Source organism: Nasonia vitripennis, chromosome 4 (genome assembly GCF_009193385.2).
Source record: "Nasonia vitripennis strain AsymCx chromosome 4, Nvit_psr_1.1, whole genome shotgun sequence".
Classification (NCBI taxonomy): domain Eukaryota; kingdom Metazoa; phylum Arthropoda; class Insecta; order Hymenoptera; family Pteromalidae; genus Nasonia; species Nasonia vitripennis.
The window spans coordinates 6,823,086-6,843,605 of NC_045760.1; the positions used below are offsets into that span (position 1 = coordinate 6,823,086).

A 20,520-nucleotide genomic window follows, 5' to 3' on the forward strand; every position below is an offset into this window, starting at 1 on the left:
AATTATTTTTAAGTCTAAATAGTTAAGCGATTTACTAAACTTATACATACGCGCATACTCAATAATAAAGTGATTCAATCTGATCAATAAGACTGTTGAGCATTCATATAGGCGAAAAGCTTTTCATGATCTTATAGTCTCAAGGAGACGTTATTTTAAGTTACAAAAAGTGCCTCTCTGATTTCTTCAATTTTTAAAATCATTGTAAAATTAAATTTGTATTAGCTAAAATAATTAACATGTATAACTAATTATATAGGAAATTGCTATGCCCTTAGCTTTATCTTTGTGAATGTTAAATTTGTAGTGTAAGATCAATAAATACACAGAAATAAAGGAAATTTTTTGTCTTAAATGAAACAGTCATTTTTCCCACTAATTTTATTAAAAACATTTTATACATATATATATATATATATATATATATATATATATATAATATAGCAAATATATCTATTTTAATACTTAAACATTCTTTTCACATTACACCTTTCCCCCATAAACCAGGCTTCACATACTGCTTTTTTTTAGTCAATTTAAATAAATCAACTATTTTTCTGCGCGATTCGTTTTGATAGTGCTTGATAAACACCAATAAGCGACGAAATCGTACCAAGCGCACCGACTTGCCAAGCAGAAAACTTTCCGCCCCAAAGCGTTCCTGCTGGTAGGTAACTGACTGCATAACTCAAATCCAGCATCAAGCGCAGACAAATAAGCAACTCATTATTCTGTTGGTGTCTAAGTTTTGCCTTATTAAATCTAGAATAACATGATACAAATGTATATAACATTTATAATGTCATTTTTCGTAATAAATAAAACAAAAATGTTACCTTGGATCAAGCCCAGTTTTGCTGAAACTCATTTCCTGCTTCTTAAGCAGTTTGTATTTCCTCAAAGTTCTGAAATAAATATTTGTATTTCGCATGTTACTTATAAGATCTAACTAAAAATGCTGATCAAGTTACTAATATTTTTAATTGTTACATTTAGTAATTTTATTAAATTTTTTGTAAATAGTATTCTTATTTATGTAAATACACGTGTATAAGTCGAGTAACAAGATAAGATATGGTAATAGCATTACTTGAATGACTCTGCATGTACTACAACAAAATTAATTTATTGATATACTCAAAATTATTTTGAATTGAAAGTTAAAAGTAGTTACTTTTTAATACAGGATCAATTATTTTCTGAAATTTATCAAAAAGTATTTGGAAATCAATTGATACTTACTTAATTAGTGAAAGGTAAAGTGATCCTATCCAAAACCATACTGTAGCATTTCCCCATTTGTCTACGTCTATAGGAATAAGCTTATTCTCTCCAGCCCAACAAATGTGTTCTACAGGACCATAGAAAGTATCCACTGCTATTTTAATTAATTCTATTGTTCTAATAAACCAATCGGGTTCCTAAAAATGAAAAGTCATTTGAAATATAAGCAGTTTTATTATAAAAATTGAATATAAATCTTGAAAACAATCGTACTTTCTGTCCCCATCCGTAAGACATGGCATGATGAATATTCGGAATGTCATCCAGTAGTCTTAAAATAACTCTGGCTCCGCTCATTTTACTTCCAAAGCTTTTGAATTTGTCAGCGGTATCATCAGAGGATGGAAATCCTGATGCCAATTTAGCTGCATAGGAAAGTGTTCGGAGGAACTTGTCTCGTCCTTCATAAGTGTCCAAATAGTCGGATATCAAAGCAATATTCATTTTTTATACTATAGTATTGTATTGTTTGAGAAAAATCAGGTACGTATACTGATTTTAGGAAGCAGCTGTTTGGCAAGACTGATCTTGACTAGTACTTTAGTGAATTAAGTGAAAAGTCATGTAGCTCATTGACAAGAGTGTTATCAGCTTCAGAGTACAAAGTGCATTAATAATATTTTTATCAAATATATAACAACAAAGCAACGGATCTAATAGATAAACGACAAAATTTAACAAACAAATATAATATTAAATATACATAACAATAAATGGCAAAATACAAAATGGCAATATTATCTACATGACTAAAGCAAATTGAATAATTATTGTTTCTTTGACACAAGCATAACCTCTAACGCTCTACCAAATCACCAAAGTGCACATCACTAAACAAACTGCATATCATACAGATACACTTCAGGCGTGGTTGTCGGGCTCGTGCTACTCGCGACCACTGGTCAAGGTGCAGCTAGGTCGATTCATCGTACCTATATATGAGCGCGGAATATAAACAGGTATTTTGTTCAAAACAAAACAATAGCAATTTTCCTGCCGAGTTCTAGACTTTTAACTGTCCTAATACTGAACGCTCTAGCTCCTCTTTTTTGTCTGCTTTCTGCGCTGATGCAGTCTTATTTCAATCGATATTTTCTCATTTATATCTGTCAAACTCATTAATCATTGCGTTCATTATAATTATCGCAATTTACAATCAAGCATTAAAACCAGACATTTTTAGAAAATACAAATTTGTTTCCTTTCAGTCTTCCGCGCAAGTATGCACAACTGCTCCTAAGCATAATACTTATACAACAATCAAAGTAACGATCAGCACAATAACGTCGAAGAGAACTCAAGGTGTTCTTGCACCTCAGAAAATTGCTGTTTCGATTTCAAGACATAAACAAAGCGCTCCGGGAAAAAGCATAACAATTAAACGCGCCTCCAGGCGGTAGCGCCATCTGCCGCGGCAAAAGACGCACCAACGCACCCCCCTCTACATGCCGACCGGCCTCCACGCCCTGAAATCCTAAAAACACAAGCGCGAGTTCGCTGTCTCTGTCCCCGGCTCACTCCCGGGCGATCCTCTCCATGGAATATCCACGCAAGCGCAGCTCCGACTGGTTTTCCATCCTCCTTGCCTTGCGCTCTCTCGCGTCCACGTAGCACGAAGCACGAACCTGACGTCAGACTCCGGGCACCGCGACGAGGACAGCGAGCAGTCTCGTGCGCGCGCGCGAACAAGGACAGAAGACTGAAGAAGTCGAGCGAGCGAAAGAGAGAGACAGAAGAGAGAATCGGCGCCGCCGCCGCGCGTTGCTCGAGTATATGGTAGTATAGTATAGTCGTACACAGTGTCTCGAGGAACGGACAGACGGACGTACACGGGCGTACAGTACAGCGAGACGGGGGCACGACCGCGACCTGCAGCTCAGCCCTGCTTGGCTTCTCTTCGGAATTCACCTGTGCAGTGCGCCGCAGCTATATATATATATATATTACACGTATATAACAATACTTGCGCCGTGCGAGTCCAAGTGTGCGGAGAATAAACGGTGTAGAGATCCTCGCGGATGGTGCGCCTGGCAGTCGTGCATAGCCACAACTCGATGAACTCGATGAGCGGCAGGTGAGCCGCTCGCGGCCGCGGACGACGAGATAAGGAACGACGACTACGAGAACGCGTACACCTAACCCCCAAAAATCTCGAGCGAGCGAGTGGAACGAGATAAGGAGGGCTGTGCGCACCGATGTAGCCGCTGCCCCTCGATGCTTCAGCGAGGATCTTCGAGCCATCGACACTGCTAAACGGGACGATAACATATAAGATACGAGGCTCCGAGTTGTGCTGTACAGTACAGTGTGTTGGTGCGTGTGCGATTATTATTATGCCTCCGGTCGCCGATCGGCCAGTAGTAACGGCCTGAGAGGATTTTCGGCGCGAGCGCGCCTCTGTAGGTCCCGTATATATGTGTGTTTGTGTAGGTGCGCGGCGGAGGGCGGAACAAGAAGACGAAGAAGAAGGAGGCAGCGAAGAGGAAGAGGCATCAGGAGGAGTAGTATAGTAGTAGCAGCCGTACTCGGCATTAGCTGCAGTAGTGTGTGGAAGGCCGTCGCCGCCGACTGCCGCGGCCGCTGCAGGACGGGCTGTTGAAAACGCGTGCGGTGTGCTCCGACGACAAGATATACATAAATATACCATAACGACGACGTGCGAGGAAGCAACAGCGCGAGCGTGTGTGTGCGCGTGCAAGTGTGTGCGTGAGAGAGTGTATTTTAATCGACGTAAGGTGTGCAATAATGTTTCGCTGCATCCCGATCTTCAAAGGCTGTAACAGGCAGGTGGAATACGTGGACAAGCGTCACTGCTCGCTGCCCAGTGTCCCGGACGACATCCTCAGGTATTCGCGCAGCCTCGAGGAACTCCTGCTCGACGCCAATCACATCCGCGACCTGCCCAAGGTAAGTCGTTATCTCGCTCTCACTGCAGTCTCTGGACATGCCTGCCTATCTATATATACTGCTATACCTACTCACTGGCCTGGCCATGCCTTGCTCTCTCTCTCTCTCTCTCTCACTCTCTCTCTCTCTCTCTCTCTCTGCATACCTATATACTCACAGACACACGCTCTCGCGCCTCGCCTCGCTCTCAAGAGCGAGTATTATGCCCCTCGTCGAGCAGTCTGTGCACTGGCTTTGCTTCACTACACTCTCTTGGCTTTGAGGGAGAGTGAGCCTGCCTGCCTGATGCCTGCACACTCTGAGAGGGGAGCTCTGCTTTGCATTTTATGCACTTGGGAGAATCTTGGCTGCTCTGAAGGGCTATGCTGCTACTGCTAGTGGCTCTCTTTTTTTTTACATGTTGTGGTTCAACCAGAGTGGGCACGGATAGAGTATTATGGTTTTCACGCTGGACTCATCCACCTCAAGAGTTGTTATACTCCATTCTGACACAAATGTCTAGTTTCCTCCAACTGTGCAAAACTGTTTTCAATTTTGAGGTCATGCTCTAAATGTAATTCATGATCTGTCTGTTGCTGTCTGTATCAGAACTTTGTCCGTCAAACATTCATAGAGATAGCAAAATGCTGAAAATGTAGTTACGGCTCAGCATGATGCATTTGAAATACTCAGAAATGTGTTTATTTAAGAGATTTCATGAATAATGCATGAGTCATATAACTCTTGACGCTTTCAAGCAGTTACAAAACTTTGTAGCTGAGAGAAAGAGGGATTCTGCACGTAAAAGATTTAACTCCTCATCATTGCTGTAAATTTCAATTTCACTGAAAGCCTTTTGTTGATAGAAATATAACAATCTGCAATCTGTTGCATTACTATGGACATATCACAATTAATAAGCAATTCATTGCTCATTTCTCTACAAACTAACTGGCTTCCAATGCTTCCTCCTGTACGTAGATAATAAATTACCCTCTATCATACAGAGTCACACGAATCGCACGATTTCGCAATATTTCCACAACTCATTAATTACAATAAAAGGCGAATAAAACGAGCAAAGCCCGCGAATTAAACGCATCGATGAACTTCATCTCGAAATAGTCCTCATATACATATATACATACCTATACTAAAAATGATGAATACACACCGCGCGCGCAACTCGTGTGCATCCGGACGTGATCATCTCTCTTCCCCCCGTCTCTCTCTCTCTCTCTATAAAAATCCCGAGCGCAACAACGAAAAAGAGCTGCCTCTCGCGCGATCCAAACATCCAATAATACGCTTTTCTTGCGGGAGACTTTTGCTCTCCCTTTTCCATCGATGATTTCTCTCCTCTGTTTTTCTCTCTCATCGCCGGCGTCGAGTTGCTCCTTCCTTTTATCCGAGCGAGGTGAGGCGGCCGTAAAAAAATAAGAGAAAATATCACAAGGACGACGACGAGAGGAGAGAAAGGGAAAGAGTCGCGCGCGCTGTTCCTCCGGGAGAAGAAGAGACGAAGAGGTCGGGGACTGAGAGAGAAAAAAGCGAGATAGCACTGCGCGTTGCTGTCAAACTCGTTCGGCCGGCTTCTATACACACAGCGGCGTCGGTTAATGAAAGGAGAGGAAAGCCCGGAAGGCTCCGTAACTAATTTCGTTGTTGTTAATTAGCGCAACCGAAACTCCAGGGAAACTTGGCCGTGCCTCGAGCTCTATCTCTCTGCTTTGCTAATTGACAATCATGAGAATTATCGTAATTAGGCGTAGAAGTGCCGTCGCCGTTGCAAAGGCTAAAATTCAATAACAGGTGTTTGTGCCTTATTCCTTGTTCGCAGCAACGGTAGATTGCATTAATAAATTGAAAAAAGACTACACTGCACTGTGGAAATCTCTTCAGCTTTTCTCGCGCGAGGCTGCGAGCGTCGAAATGTCAAACACTCGCGCGACACGCTCTCTCGCTAACCCCGAAACGACTCGAGGCGGTCTTTTCTCGCTCGTGTGTGCTGCAGCGCGCAGTATACACACATTTCTCTCTCTTCGTGTATATGGCACCGTCGAATGATGCGACAACGCCGACAGGGTTCATTAGCCTCTCTCGTCGTAGTCGTCGCCGTCGGAGGAGGACTATACGCTTTGTCTTCGCAGTAGCTCTCGGAAGACTTTTTCGAGCGCTGCTTGCTTTACATTCTCTCTCTCTCTCTCTCTCTCTCTCTCTCTCTCGGATGTGCAGCAGTGTGAATCTCGCTTGACACATCGCAGCACTCGGAGAGAGGCTACGCCGTGAAAAATCGAAGCTCGCGCGGGAACTTTTAATCCTACGGAGAGAGAAGAGAACAAAAAAGAAATCTCACGGTAACTGCGCACTCGAGCCTCTGATTCGCTCGTGTATTCTCATTACGATACTCTCTCTCTCTCTCTCTCTCTCTCTCTCTCTCTCTCTCTCTCTCTCTCTCTCTGGTTGAAGGGTCTAACACCGACACTGCTCTCTCGCTCTCTTCTGGCTTATTTAAGGTTGCGGGGGTGAAAGCAAAGCTTTTCCTCCTTCTCCTCTCGGCCACTTGCAAAAAGTACCCTCTACCTTTAGCAGCCTGCCGCCTTTGAAGCGGCAGCACAACACTCTCGAGAGTCTTTTCGAATTTTCGTAACGCTGCTGCGCTTGTTTTCGGGCCTTTGAAGTATATAAAGCGCGGTGAAGCCAACTACGAGAGAGCGATGCGATCTGTGTCACTATACCTACTCTCTGAATTCGGAGCAGAGTTAATGCTCCGCTTACTCCAATTCTTATTTTTTGCCGTTCACCTGTGTCGGCTCTCTTTTATTGACCATTTCCGAGCCAAATTTACGAAACGCTTTGCTCGTCGTGCGTCAATCAAGTTTTATTCAGGTCTACAGGGCGCAATCCGTTATTATTATAAAAGTACGCGCCATCCTCATTCTTTTTCCATCCCGCAATTCCTCTCTGCGTCACTCGATCTCGTTAATCCTCGCATCCCTCCCGGCGGCATTTCTCTCGCGTGCAAGTTTTTCATGATGCATTACTGCGCGTATTCGCGCGTCACACACTTATACAGATAGTCGCATCAGCAGCGCGTCTAATTCTGGCGTATTCCTCTTTTTCAGAATTTTTTTCGACTCACGAGGCTGCGAAAGCTCGGATTAAGCGACAATGAACTCCACCGGCTGCCTCCCGACATCCAGAACTTCGAGAACCTCGTCGAGCTCGACGTCTCTCGCAACGGTAAGTCCGACGACTATATAGTACGACGACAGCACAATCGCGCGCAAGCAAAAAGTCACGAAAAGCGCGAAATTCGCTCGCTGCACGACGACGGCTGACTGCGAAAAAAAGAGAGAGAGAGAGAGAGAGAGAGAAGAAAAGGGATTCTTTATGCCGCGCGCGCGCGCGCGCGAGGCCTTTGTCTCCGCGACAGAGGGAGTAGTCAGCCACATCCTTTCTCTCTTCTCTCTCCCTCTCTCACTTTTTCTCTATATAACGCAGAGCTAAACTTTAGGGATCATCGACTGTGTGTACTCGCGTGTGCGCATGTGTCTGTGTACGTGCATGCGGATATTTATTTATAGAACACGGGCCGCTTTTTACGCGCTCGCGCGCCCATAGCCGATAAAGCGAGGCTATATACGGCGACTCTCGCCACCGGCGTGTATACCTCGTCTACGTTATACGGGGTTGTATATAGGCGCAGGCGCTTCGAGGACGCATACGTATATGTGTGTGCACGTACACAGGTTTATTATGGGCCTGGAACACACTGCTCGGGGCACCGCCGCCACCGCCGCCGCCGCCGCCGCCACTGCTGTGTGGCTTATCTTAATTAATTTACCGACGTTCCGAACGCGCCGCGGTTCGACACGCTGCCTCAGATATTTTAATATGTCGGGCTCTGAGGTTTCTCTCACTCGAGCCGGAGATAGAGAGAAACTGCGACGATACGCTCGGCTATATAGAGGATCTCTCGAGATTACTCTCTCGGCGACTTGTTGCGGTCGTTTATAAAAAGTGTAATGATATAGTCGTGCTGTTGTGACATTATATTTTAAAACGACTAGCACGCTGTAAAGCTATTTTTTACTGAATTGATGCACAGTGCGATGGAAAATTCACTTAACACAATAGAAAACACTATCCACGCAGTTACTCGATGATAGGTCGACAAGGATGAAAGCAAAATCAGATTACAAATTGATTCAATACCAGTTTTTTCGTCGAGCCGCGTGAGGGATATACGCGAGCTAGTGGAGCCGAAGTAAAAGCGGCGCAAAGCGTTCTAAATGCGGCTCGAAATGCTGTTTTCGGCGAATGAATTTTTTACGAGACAAATCTTTACTTGCCTACTTTGGATCTCGGAGTTTTTCCGTGAAAACTTTTGACATTCTCGGCGCGATTTCTCGATTCCTCCTCTGCGGTTATAAATTTTTTCATAATAAAAACTCGCGTCTGACGTACGAATATTTTAACATTCACCCGATGCACCTTTTTAGGAGAGATCGTCCTCAAAAATAATAAAACAGCATCGTCGAGACGTCATTCCGATACGTTATAGCGCAGCGCATACACTGAATTATTAAAATTCAATTTGCTTTCGAAAATAGCCCGGTATACGTTGAATAATCGATCGATCGGGTATACGCGTGTATTATTTTTGCCTCTACTTCTCTCCTCTCTCGCGCTCGCGCATTGTGGAACTGCTTTCGATCTCTCCGATTTTCTGTTTGCCCATGTATATACATTCGCCAAGCGAAAATATCGTTAATTATGAATTTACGAAAACAGGACCCGCTTCATTCCCGCACGAAGAGGGTATACATTGCAGGCTGCCGTATTTTTATACGTTCACCCATTTTATCATCGCGTTAGATACGCGTCGAGTGTAACCGTAGCATCCCACAACCTCTAAAAAAGAGCACCACGTATATATCCAGCGTTCGGCCCACATATCTGTATAAAATCCACAAACTCGCGCGGGCACACGTAAAATTCTTCCCTCCACACAAAGTTAAATTATCTCTCTCTCTCTCTCTCTGAACTTTCGAGCGTAAAGTTACGTACCGAGAATGCGCACATGCAGACGAAAAAGTAGCGGCTAGCTCGGGAAACTTATACGTGCACGCCAGCGCGTATTAGACAAAGCGCCGCTTCTTCCATTCCATTCAAAGCGAGCGCGCATACCTATATACACGTAGATGTATAGTAGACTCGACAGAGAGAGGGAAAGAGAGAGATCCGGCAGCTCGGATAAAAGTAATAATAAAAAAGATTCCAGCAGCGTCGAGCCGGCGAGTTGCACGAGTTACCGTTACACCGGCTACACGTATACGTCTGTGCATGCGCTATATATGTACGGCGGCGGGTGTACGTGAGAGCGTTTCCGAGGTGAGAGAGAGGTTTCGAACGATCTTCATCGGCGCTTTCCTAGCGCAGTGGTTTCGCCGTTGCGGCTCGGCATTTTTCGCTCTGCTTTTGCACGAGGAAGAAGAAGAAGAAGACAGCGCGAGAGTGGTCTGGCGAGAGGGAATTCGAGAGCATCTTGCGGATCGCTCGCACGCGATTTCGAGAGAAAGAGAATACACCGCGAATTAGCTTTCCACTCCGGCGGTTTCCGATACCTTCTCTTCTTATTTATTTTCAGAAATCGAATTTCGAACTCGTTATGTTATACCCTTCATAACTTTTTTTTGTAAGCACGTAAAACGCACAGTTGATTATTCTAATGCGCTATACGAGTAAAAAGACCGAGAGCTCCGAAACTCCCCGGAAACGCTAAACACGCTTAAAGTAATATGATTGAGCTCGTTCGCCGTTTTCTCCGTACTCCACTTCTCTTTACGCAAAACACTCCCTTCGTTATTACCTCCTCCACCTCCTCGACCGCGCTCTTTTCCATTTACATTATTCTCCGCCGCCGCCGCGCTCTTTTTCTTCGTGTTTTGGTCGCGTGAGCGCTTTCTTTCTCTTCCGCCGCCGTCGCGGCTTCTTTTTTTTTCACCTTCTTTCTTCCAGGCTCTCTTATTACCCGAACGTACATCAAGAATCTACACGGCTCACGCTAGTCTCTGCGAGAGTATATATATCGATGAAAAAGCGTTTCAGCGGTAATCGAATTTACCTTATAACTCTGGCTTCGCCCGATTCGGCACGTGCGCGTTTTTATTGGCGCACGTAACTGCAGCGTGTAAACACACACAGTGTTGGCGAGATGGAAAGAGAAAAAAAGTTATATTCCCGGAGTAAACACGATTATCACACGACTGTGCAGTGTACACGCTCCCCCACTGAATTTTAAGGAAAAAAGCTGTATAGACCACGCCATTCGAAGCGCAACGGGAAAACGGTCTGGAGATGGCTATCGTTGCATAAATTTTTTTTTACGTGAAATGGAAGCGCCGCTTGTTTATGATGCTAATTCGTCTAACGGTCTCGGGGGAATACTTCATGACGCTCGTGCGTTTCCTAATAGGAATCCACCACCTGTCGTCGCGTACGAATTTCATATTGCGCGCCAATAATTCCCCCCTCTCTTATATATCATCGATCTTCGCGGCGACGTTCAATCTCACCGGCAGTGAGAGAAGAATCAAGAAAAAAAAGAATTTACAGTCTAATAACCCGAGAGACATCCGCAGCTGGCGCACACTTCTTCGAGACTTCGAATCCCATCCCTAATCCCTTCTCTCCCCCATTCGATATCCCTCTTCCTCCTGCTCTCACATAATAATTCCCTCGCAATACTTTTCAGAGCGCGCTTTTGCCCCCGACGCTTTTCACTATTAATATACGTACTCCATCCTCGACTCAAGCTCTGCTCGCGCGCACGCACGCTTTCAGCTAACGCCCGCGCGCCTGAGAGCCGCTGAAAACCAGTTTGAAGCCTCTTGTGGATGTATACCGCGCCGGCCGATGCCCGATACTCTTTCTCTCTCTCTCTCTCTCTCTCACTCTGCCTAGGTGTACGTGTTGCACTGTACAGCATCCTTCTTTCTCTTTCCCTCTCTTTCACTTTGGCTTCGTTTCTTTGCGAACGAGTTTCATTGATTTTTTTCACGCTGCGCCGAGCCCCGTGGGTGTGTGGATATAATACTCCACATACGCTCTCTCTCTCTCTCTCTCTCTCTCTCTCTCTCTCTCTCTCTCTCTCTCTGCGCCGCGCTGTCCCTGTGTGTGTGTGTGTACACACGAGGAAAGCTAAAAATAGAGTAGAGATGCGCGGCCGCGATAGTGCGTGCGCTCGTTATTAATTATTCCAGAGGCGTTAAATACAGCTGCGCGGGGAGCTGGTGACGCTGCTCTCCGATGCACGCTGCTGCTATGTGGCCCTTTTTTTGGAGTAGCGTGCATTATCGAGCGCGGCTCTGTATATATTGTAATCGTGTGCGGCCTAGTTAGATTGACGCGGAAGATAGACTCTCGCCTGCGCCAGTCATGGGGTTCTCTCGCTTTGAGGGATTTTGTTTGTACACTTGTGACTGTGCGCTTGGCGGATTATAATTACAGACACGCCGTGACGACGGAAATTACGGACTCGAATCTGTGCGCCGCGCACTCGTCTCGTCGGAAAAATCGAATTCCCGACTCGTTCACAGGGTTTTGGTTTGAAATCGAGTTGACTCTCTCCAGGAACAAAAGAAAAATGTTCGCGACCAATGTGGAAACCCGCATTGTGCCATCGCCGCGTGTGCGGCGCACACGAAACATCCGAACGCAAACAATCCAAATATTGATCAACACCAACCGCGCGCGGACGTTCGTCCTCTTTTGAGACCGGCCACCTCCACTCGCTCACCGAACCCCCTTCGTCAATGGATCTAAAAAAAAATCCCTCGCATTTTTCTCGCCCAAAAGAATCTCTCGATGAATCTTCTCCTCTCCAGCCTTCTTTGCGGCTCCAAAACGCGTCGATACGAAAATAACCCGCACGAGCCACTCGTGCGGTTTCACAATTCTTACTATATACACACACAGGCATTTCGTGCATCACGACTCGTCCCGGGAAAAGTCCCGACCGACACGAAATTTCGGAAAGTCGAATCATGCGCGCGCAAAGTTTAAAGGTCGCTTGCGCGAGCTACAAAGGGGAAATCTCGCGTGCGCGCGCGCGTTGCAAGGCAAGGCTGAATCGGGTAAATTTTATCGCTTTCTCTCTCTCTCGTCCTTCGCGTGCAATATCCCCCTGCAGCGGTGGTGTGGCTGCCGACGTTGTGTATGTGCCGTTGTGTAATATATATCCCCGGCGCTGTCGTATCGCCTGCAGCTGGCAATTTTGATGGAAACGCACCTTGGAATAAGCTGTTGTTCGACTTTTAACGGTCGCTATGGAGGAAAACGCGGGTGTGCAGAGTGCTTTATATGCCTTTGTATGTTTTGGGTCATCGCGTTTATTCGCGGTGAAAAGTTCGCTATTGTTATCCCAGACACACACGAAGAGATGAGCTTTCGCGAGCTGTATACGTTATTGCATATGCGCACGGCAAACAGCTGCGGTTCTCGGAAAAGTGACACGCGTTACGTCGAGGAGTAGCTGTCTCGTGTGTTTTTAATATGTTAAAGCGCGAGGAGTCTCGTTACGAAATGAAATGCCGACGCTTGTTTTTTCTTCCCGCGTTCCCGCATTGTGTTCCGGCGCCGAAAGGCGAGCTAAACGAAGGAGTGGCTCGTTAGAATTTTAGTCGCGGACGTTTCTAATTTGAAGCTGCGCTGCAAGCAATTTTCTTGTTTACATTCTCGGTGTTGCCGATGGCTGTGTGTATTGAATTTTTTCGGGCTCGACACTGCTCTTTCCATGAATCGACACATTCCAGCGCGAATAGTAGGTCAAGGAATTCCCTCTCGCTAAGACCAGTCGGATTAATTAATTTCCCGCATTATCGAATTAATATGATTGAAGGATGGAACTCGAAAATTCACGCGCGTATCCGCCGCCACGACCGTAACAAAGAACTTCAATTATACGATAATTGAATCGACGGTACATGCAATGCTGTGTATATCCCGTTAGCGCCGCGCACGAGTGTAATATACATGCAGATCGAGAGAAAGAGAATTATGATAAAACACGCGCGGGTGGCAATTATATCGTGAAATACTTCTCAGCTCACTTCCCTATATAATTAATCAGAGCCCTGTCCATGTAATGCTCTCGCGAATTAACCCCGAGAGATCGTCAGCCAACGAATTTCTAAGCGCTAACAGGTTTGCTCGAGCGCGAGAATGAAAAATTGAAAGCGGTCGCCTGGATTCGCGTCCGGAAAATCCATCAATACCCATCTGCCGATGAAATAACCACTCGTATACGTAGATGCCTGACAGAGAAGAATGGCAAAAAGGGCCTATATATACTGCGTGCGCACACATTGGTACCGTGCGGTACATCTATATACACGCCGTTCACCCACGCCAAGGATCGCGGATAAAATATTCCCTCTTCGAATTCATCGCTACATACGCTTATCGAAATTGTCAGGACGAATAAAAGTTCGGTATCTGTTCGAGTCTGAAATTTCCCTCCGTATACGCTTGTCCGCATACCGCTGCTGCAGAGGAGCGTAAGAGAATAAAATATGTACACGTACATACGAATCTGTCCTGCAGCGAGAGAGCGATTCGTATATACCTGTGTATCCGCATTATATATATGCATACACACATACGAACATATCGCACACGGCTCGTATCAATAAATACACACATCCGAGCAAACCCACACACACACACGTATGCACACGAATAGACACGTCCTATCGGCCCATTGTACCCGATAAAGCCATTGTGTGTCCGTGGGGCCTCGGTTATGAGCGAGCATAAAGTGGAGCGTATAGTCGCAAGAGAGAGAGAGAGAGAGAGAGAGAGAGCCTCGATAAAAGATCGCGTATATACAGTACAGATCCTTCTCTCTCTCTCTCTCTCTCTCTCTCTCTCTCTCTCTCTCTCTCTCTCTCTCTTCGACTTGAAATTCTTTCTATCCCCTTGCGGTGTACGTACATACCTTATACTACTCAGCGTAGCGCGATGTATATACCTATAGACACACGCGCGCGGCCGATATAGGTACACCTGATCGCTCCGGCTGCTCCGCTGATAAGAATCGAAGTGCGCTCCGATTGACGTCGAGAGACGCGACGAGCATAATATGCCGCTCTCGAGAGCACGATGTGCCGGTCGAGATGAAAAATTGATGGGCCGGCTATACCTATATCTATAGCCTCTGGTAGGTGTACGTGCGTATATAGAGTATATAAGGCATACATAGGCAGCTTATACGCTTGATGGACGATCGGAAACTGGAAAGAGGCGGCGGCGTCGCGCCAAGATGGACTGTACCCGATAGAGACGCTTAATGTACGGACGCAAACACAATGGGCTGGTGTATATGTATACATTATGCATGTAGGTATAGATGATATAACGATGAGTTTCGGTATCGAGTATTCATTGATTTCTACGCCGCCGTACTTATACTTATGTACGACGTAAGATGCACTGCCCGGTAGAGTGGCTCAAGAGCACGGGGTCATGGTTCGGCCGTACATCAAGCGATGACAGTGTCGAATCCAAGGAGGACGTCGCTTTTTCATGTTCCGAGCATGATCTGCAGCCTGTATGTGTACTTTCATTAAAGCTCGTTTATGAAACAGTGATTGAATTTTTTTCTCTCGATGATTGTCGTCCTCGTCGCCCGGGAAAAACAAAATTTTTAATGACCGAATTCGTGCACCTACAGTTATCGCGAGGTGAATATTCGTTACTGTAACGTTTGTCGAATTGTTGCAACGATCGAGATGAAAATTGAAGCTCGTAAAGATATAATATGTGGGACGCCGATGACTCGAAAAACGAAAATACATTTCAATAAAGCTCGTGTACACGTATGTAGAACAAGCGCAGTCGTGGAATAAAAAAATCGATGCATTGTGCGCCCCGCAGCTTTCATTTTAATCTATCTCTCAGTGGAACTTTTGTCGGCATTTCCATTTAAATCGATGCATTGGAAAACCAAAACTAAAAAATTCTCTCCAGCGCGTGGCAAATGGGATCATTTCGCAACTGTACTAATGCGGCTCACAGCCGAATGATCGAAACATGAAATGTAATCCGATGAATATAACCGGAACAGGATAAAATAAACCGACGCGAGAAGCGCTGATTAACCGCGCTCGTTTTTCCGCTGAGACGAAGGTGCGCGCGTAATATGCCCACATGCAACGCAAACATAAAAAAGGCGAAAAACTGCATCAGCTTATATATACTTGCAAGCGTCGCGCATGTAATAAGCGGCCGACACACGACGACGCGAAGGATGCAAATAACATAATAACAAGCGTGTGCTGTATTACGTAAGGCTGCAATCATGACATTTCAGTGTACTATGTCGTATAATAAATACTATATACTCTTCTCTTACGCCGGCTCACGGATCTATGTGTATATATATGAAAAGCCTAAAACTAGTTGGCGAGAAGAGGCAGGTCGTGTTATAATACACTCACGTGCGGCAGCTGTCGCGCGCGCGCGTACATGACTATACCTGCGAGACTTTACGAGGATTTTCGATTTACCTGTTCAAGCTCGGGAAAACGCGACTTTTCATTGACAGAATATCGTGAATAGATATCAATAGAGCTGGAATTCACAATTCAAGGCAACAACAATCGTGCGGGAATTTAAATACTTCGTGCAGTCAACTCGAGCAGGCTCGCAAAGTGTCGCTGTACAATTAGCCAACCGCGCGGTGGGATTTTTTTGTCTCCTCGCTCGCTCGCGCGCTAAAAGAGAGATAATTAGCGTGCAAACAAAATTCATGTTTATCACGCACATCAAAACCAACAACGGCTGCACGTGACACACGGCACTTTGGTGTAATGAAATTGTTTGCCTTATTCCAGCCCGCTATATCAGCCGGATTAAAATCGCTTAATTGAATAAATTTACTCGGCGAACCTCATCGCTATGTGCCATGTGCATATAGGTATACCGACCGACACGTACACGCGGACACCGTATAGTAGCACCTCGTCAAAAATAATTCCAAGATTCGTTGAACCTTTCCTCGGACAATTAGACGTGTGCTTTAAAAAATGTACGTGTATACACAGCCGCTGCTCGCGTCATACACCTGCAGCGTCGGCAGTAGCCCGTTCTCGTTCTGTGCGTATAATACACACGCAGCAGACTCGCCCGTACGGCCCCCGAAAATAGAAACGTCGTGTTTCGGGGCAAAAAGAGGCTAAAAAGATATCCGGGCGGCTCCGCGTAGCTAAAAAAAGGCAGCGCGCGCCAGCCAACGTAACTCCACCGCATACGTGTACGTGTGTGTATAGGGGCGAGAAAGAGAGTGAGAGAGCGAGAGAGAGAGAGAGAGAGAGAGAGAGAGAGAAGGTCAGGGTGCGGAAGAAAGGAAAGGGACGAACGGGAGCAGCGCATATATAGATGCACCTATGTAGGGGGAGGCCGGACATTCAACAAGTTCTGCCTGGCGCGCGCATACACACACACCCATACATCTGCACGCATTTCCAGGTCGAGCCGCCGTTTATACGCGGCCGCGATGTGCCCGTACATACCTATCGGAAGTTCTGTCCCTCTCTGCTGGTATGTGTCGCAAGCTCTCGGCGTATGCTACGCGCACACTTAAACGAACAGGCGGCAACGAATGCCCATATAGGTCGAGGCGCTAAAGAGGCGCTGCTGCTGCTGCTGCTGCTGCTGCTGCTGCTACCTCAATTCTGCAGGTATATACTCCGTACAGCTGTTTTGACCGTAATATCATGCGCTTTTGGCAAGTATGATGCAAAGAGATGGAAGAAAAGAGCTCGATGTTTGGATTTCGGCGAGATTTTCACGTGTACGTGCATCTGCGCCTATATACTCGGCTACTGTTTGCTTATTCCCTTTGCACGTACACGTGTGTACATATTGGTACATATAGGTTGCGCGATACGAGTGAGCGTGTGCGCAGCTCTTTTTTCTGTCCAGCGAGCATAAGTCGCCGCTTCTGGCCTTGATGCCGATATGCGTGCGCGTAAATAGCCGTTGTATAGTCGCAGTGCGCGCGTTTTCGCGGTCTCAGCGCCGCCTATTTCTATTTCGCGCTGGATTATTATTTGCGATATATCTAACGACGAGATGAGGTCTGGAGAAACAAAAATGAGAGGTATTTTATTAGTGCAATAATAGCACTTCCACAAGTCAGAATAATGGAGAGCGAAGCTTAAATTGTTCTAACAGCGAAACGTCCTTGTCGACATGGTCCGATAATCCCATTACGCGATGCGGCGATGGGAATAAACCCGAAAATTTGTCAAATCCCTGCAGAGGGAAAAGCTCCAAACACCGAAAACGTATACACACACGTTGACCGATGCTCGCCAGAGGAGAGCACTTCAAAGGGGGATAAACTCCATTAGCAGAGTACCACTCGCTCGCTGTCCCTCTCTCCACGGCTAACCCGTACACACACCCTCTGCCATGTTATATACTCTGCATCACACACAAAGATCGACTCTCGCTCCGATACGCCGAGCCGTCCGATCAACACAGCCTCAGCACGAAAATACAGAGTATATAGGTGGAGTGTGGTGGCGAACAAAAAAAAAACGGACCAGTGTCGCGGCGGTTTACCAGATTTTCTCGGAAACTCCTTTCCTTTCTTCCACGCTCGACGATTCAAGTGGGCCATATCACTCGGCGCGTGGGCGACTGTTCGTTTTTTTGTCCCTCCGCGGTATGTTTTGACGGGCGTGTTTTCGGTCCGAGAGCAGTGTCGTTTAAAGGGACAAGTCTTGTTTTTGTTGTTGTTTCTTTTTGTCTGCGCGGCGATACGTGAAGGGGATTTAAACGGCGGACTTGCTCTTTTTTAGGTCAAGGAGGATGATGATTCGGAAGCGCGTGCGTACGGGACGTGATTAAGAGGCTTTTTCAAAGGCACGACGAGTGTTTTCGGGGACGAGCGAAACGGTGACTGGTGACAATTAGCCACCGGGCTTTAGTCGCTGCTATCTTAGGAGAGAGAGAAAGAGAATGGGCAAGAGATTATTGACGATTGAATTATATGCTAGAATCAATTATAAGCTGATTGGATCGAACATTTTTAATTTTTATTACAGCCGCTCGCAAACACAGCTCTCGGATAATAAAGTATGATTTAATATACGCTCGCAGTGTTATCGGCTTATTAAAATTTATCTAGCGCTCGACGTTTATTTTTAACTCTGACGCGCTATCACACACATATAGGCACGTGAATAATTTTCGAATCAGCTGCGGCTGTTGCAGGTAAAATTATGTTTCTTTAAATGGAAACGCGCGACGTCTCTCTTTATGCAAATATTATTGTCGCGCGCGATCCCGTTTTGACCTAATTAAATTTTCTTGTCCCACGTCATCCGTTTGAGCGCGCTTCGAGTGTGTCCAGTTGACAGCCTTTGCCAAAGCTTCGTTAAACGAAGAATAATTTCATGATAGGGAAAGTGCATTACGTTATGATGCCAAATGCTCGTATGCTCCACATACAGAAGAGCAAAGAAACGTTTTCAATTAATCAAATGCTCGATTAATTATTAAACTGTGCACGTGCGGCTCGCATCGATTTTAAATTATCGAAACAATGCATTATTAAGGCCGACTACGAGACGCGCTTCCCGAAGATTAAATCGTGTACAGCAGCGCTCGGCAAACTTATCGGTATATAATTAAACGTGGAGCGAAACGACAAAAAGTTTACAGCCGCGAAACTTTTTTCGACAATCTGCTGTACATACACGTGCCACACGGAATATAAACAGTAGATCTACGAACGACGAAAAAAAAACACTGGCAGACAAAGTTTGCGCGCTGAAAAGGCCTCTCGCGCGAGTCGTAGTTCTGGCCCTGTTTTTCTCACGGGTATAATACGCGCGAGTGAATATCGCCGGCGCGGAGCCAAAGCCAACTCTCGGCGCAAAGCTCTCGAAATTAATCCATTCAAGCCTGATTTAGTTCTTGTCGCGCCGCTAATTCGCAATTTCGCTTTCTTTTCCCGGCAATCAGCGCTCGAATTTATTATACGTCGGCACACTGGCGCGGTAGACGAAAGAGAGAGAAAGGGAGACTCGCTAATAAAATTCGTCTTCTCTCTCTGACTCACGATTAGATGGATAATTTAATATCACGAGCGAGGCATTCCCGGCTGCTGATGCTGTTCCCCTAGTCGGCCCACTTTTTCCTATTCATCTGCTTTTCATTCGTTGAAGAAATTGCTTTCGCTCCTCTCCTCCTCCTCTTCCGTCCGCTATTGAACCCGAGCGGGTGGGCGGTATTTTTTAAATCTGCACGTTTCACTTTCCGAAGAAATAACGCTTCGTTTTCAGACTCAATCGACTAACAAATCGCTGCACTTCATGAAATAATCGCACTCCGTCATAAAGCGTCGGCAGAGGTACGCAATAAATTCATAAACGAGCCGCGCAGTGTATGGAGCATCACAGCGGCGCCGGTTAATGAGCGCGAAGCGCGCATCCCGCATATTTTGTATCGCGAGCGCGGAGAGTTTATGAAGCTATGAAAGGAATGTGGATCAACGATCGTTTACGATCGAGTAACGCCGCTCCCGAGAGACTCCGCGCTCATTAGAATTATGAAAGCTAATTTAACTATTAATGCCCATTGGGGATAGCCACCGCCGCCGTCATAGTTGCCGTCGCTCATACACACATCGAAAGTGGGTAACGTAAATACTGAGTCTAGAAATACCGGACGATCTACATATTGCCGCTGAATGAAGTCATTCAACGTTCTAATTAAGCGAACGATTTGCGAAACAGACGCACAGGCGTCAGGAGAGCACAGAGTACAATCTCGCGCGCGCGCGTTTTACGTCCGAACTTATCGCTGCGCGTATAAAAAAATATCCGCCTGAGCTCGTAAATCCAATCGCTCCGCAGACGCGGGTAATTTCGAATTCAGAGAAGTGCTCGTGAGCCTGCAGTAGTCGGCGTGGGTGTAATGAAACGCTCTCTGCTTTTTTTTCAAAGTTCCTTCTTCTCTCGCGCGAGTTTTACTTTCTCGAGACTTTGGATTAAGGAAAATTAGTTGCTCTCGCGGGAGGTATTAAATATAGGAACTTTGTCAGGCAGAGAGCGAGTTTGCCGGGACGGAAGATTGAATTTGTCTTATCTTTATGCCTCGCTGAGAAAAATCTCAGTTGATGGTTAGATTACACGTCCGTACAACTGTACATCGAGCCTGTAATTTGTGATTTTTTTTTTTGTTTCACTCGTGCAGCATAGCTGTCCAATGCCAAGGCGAAACGTCCGACAATGTAACAGACGTTACGGCTGTCATCGCGACCTGGAAATA

At 45.9% G+C, this 20,520-nt stretch overlaps 2 protein-coding genes across 16 annotated transcripts in view; one reads left to right on the top strand and one right to left on the bottom strand.

The window, feature by feature from the left end:
* Positions 1-483: 483 nt before the first annotated feature.
* Positions 484-2,184, bottom strand: LOC100119449 (peroxisomal membrane protein 11C). Its single transcript, XM_008207241.4, has 4 exons — positions 1,498-2,184; positions 1,243-1,421; positions 837-905; positions 484-762 (listed from the first exon to the last, which is right to left on the bottom strand). The coding sequence occupies exons 1-4, from the start codon at positions 1,726-1,728 to the stop codon at positions 546-548; spliced, it is 696 nt and encodes a 231-aa protein (XP_008205463.2). The 5' UTR covers positions 1,729-2,184; the 3' UTR covers positions 484-545.
* A 555-nt stretch (positions 2,185-2,739) lies between these two features.
* The window catches only part of LOC100119411 (protein lap4), a 56,524-nt gene continuing 38,743 nt past the window's right edge, over positions 2,740-20,520 (top strand). For 14 of the 15 annotated variants that reach the window (XM_016985202.2, XM_016985206.2, XM_032599743.1 and 11 more), the window contains exons 1-2: positions 2,740-4,191; positions 7,296-7,413. In XM_016985202.2, the coding sequence (XP_016840691.1) occupies positions 4,030-4,191; positions 7,296-7,413 (280 nt within the window). In that variant the 5' untranslated portion in view covers positions 2,740-4,029. The remainder of the gene's footprint in view (positions 4,192-7,295; positions 7,414-20,520) is intronic. The other variant, XM_016985200.2, reaches the window with a different exon arrangement.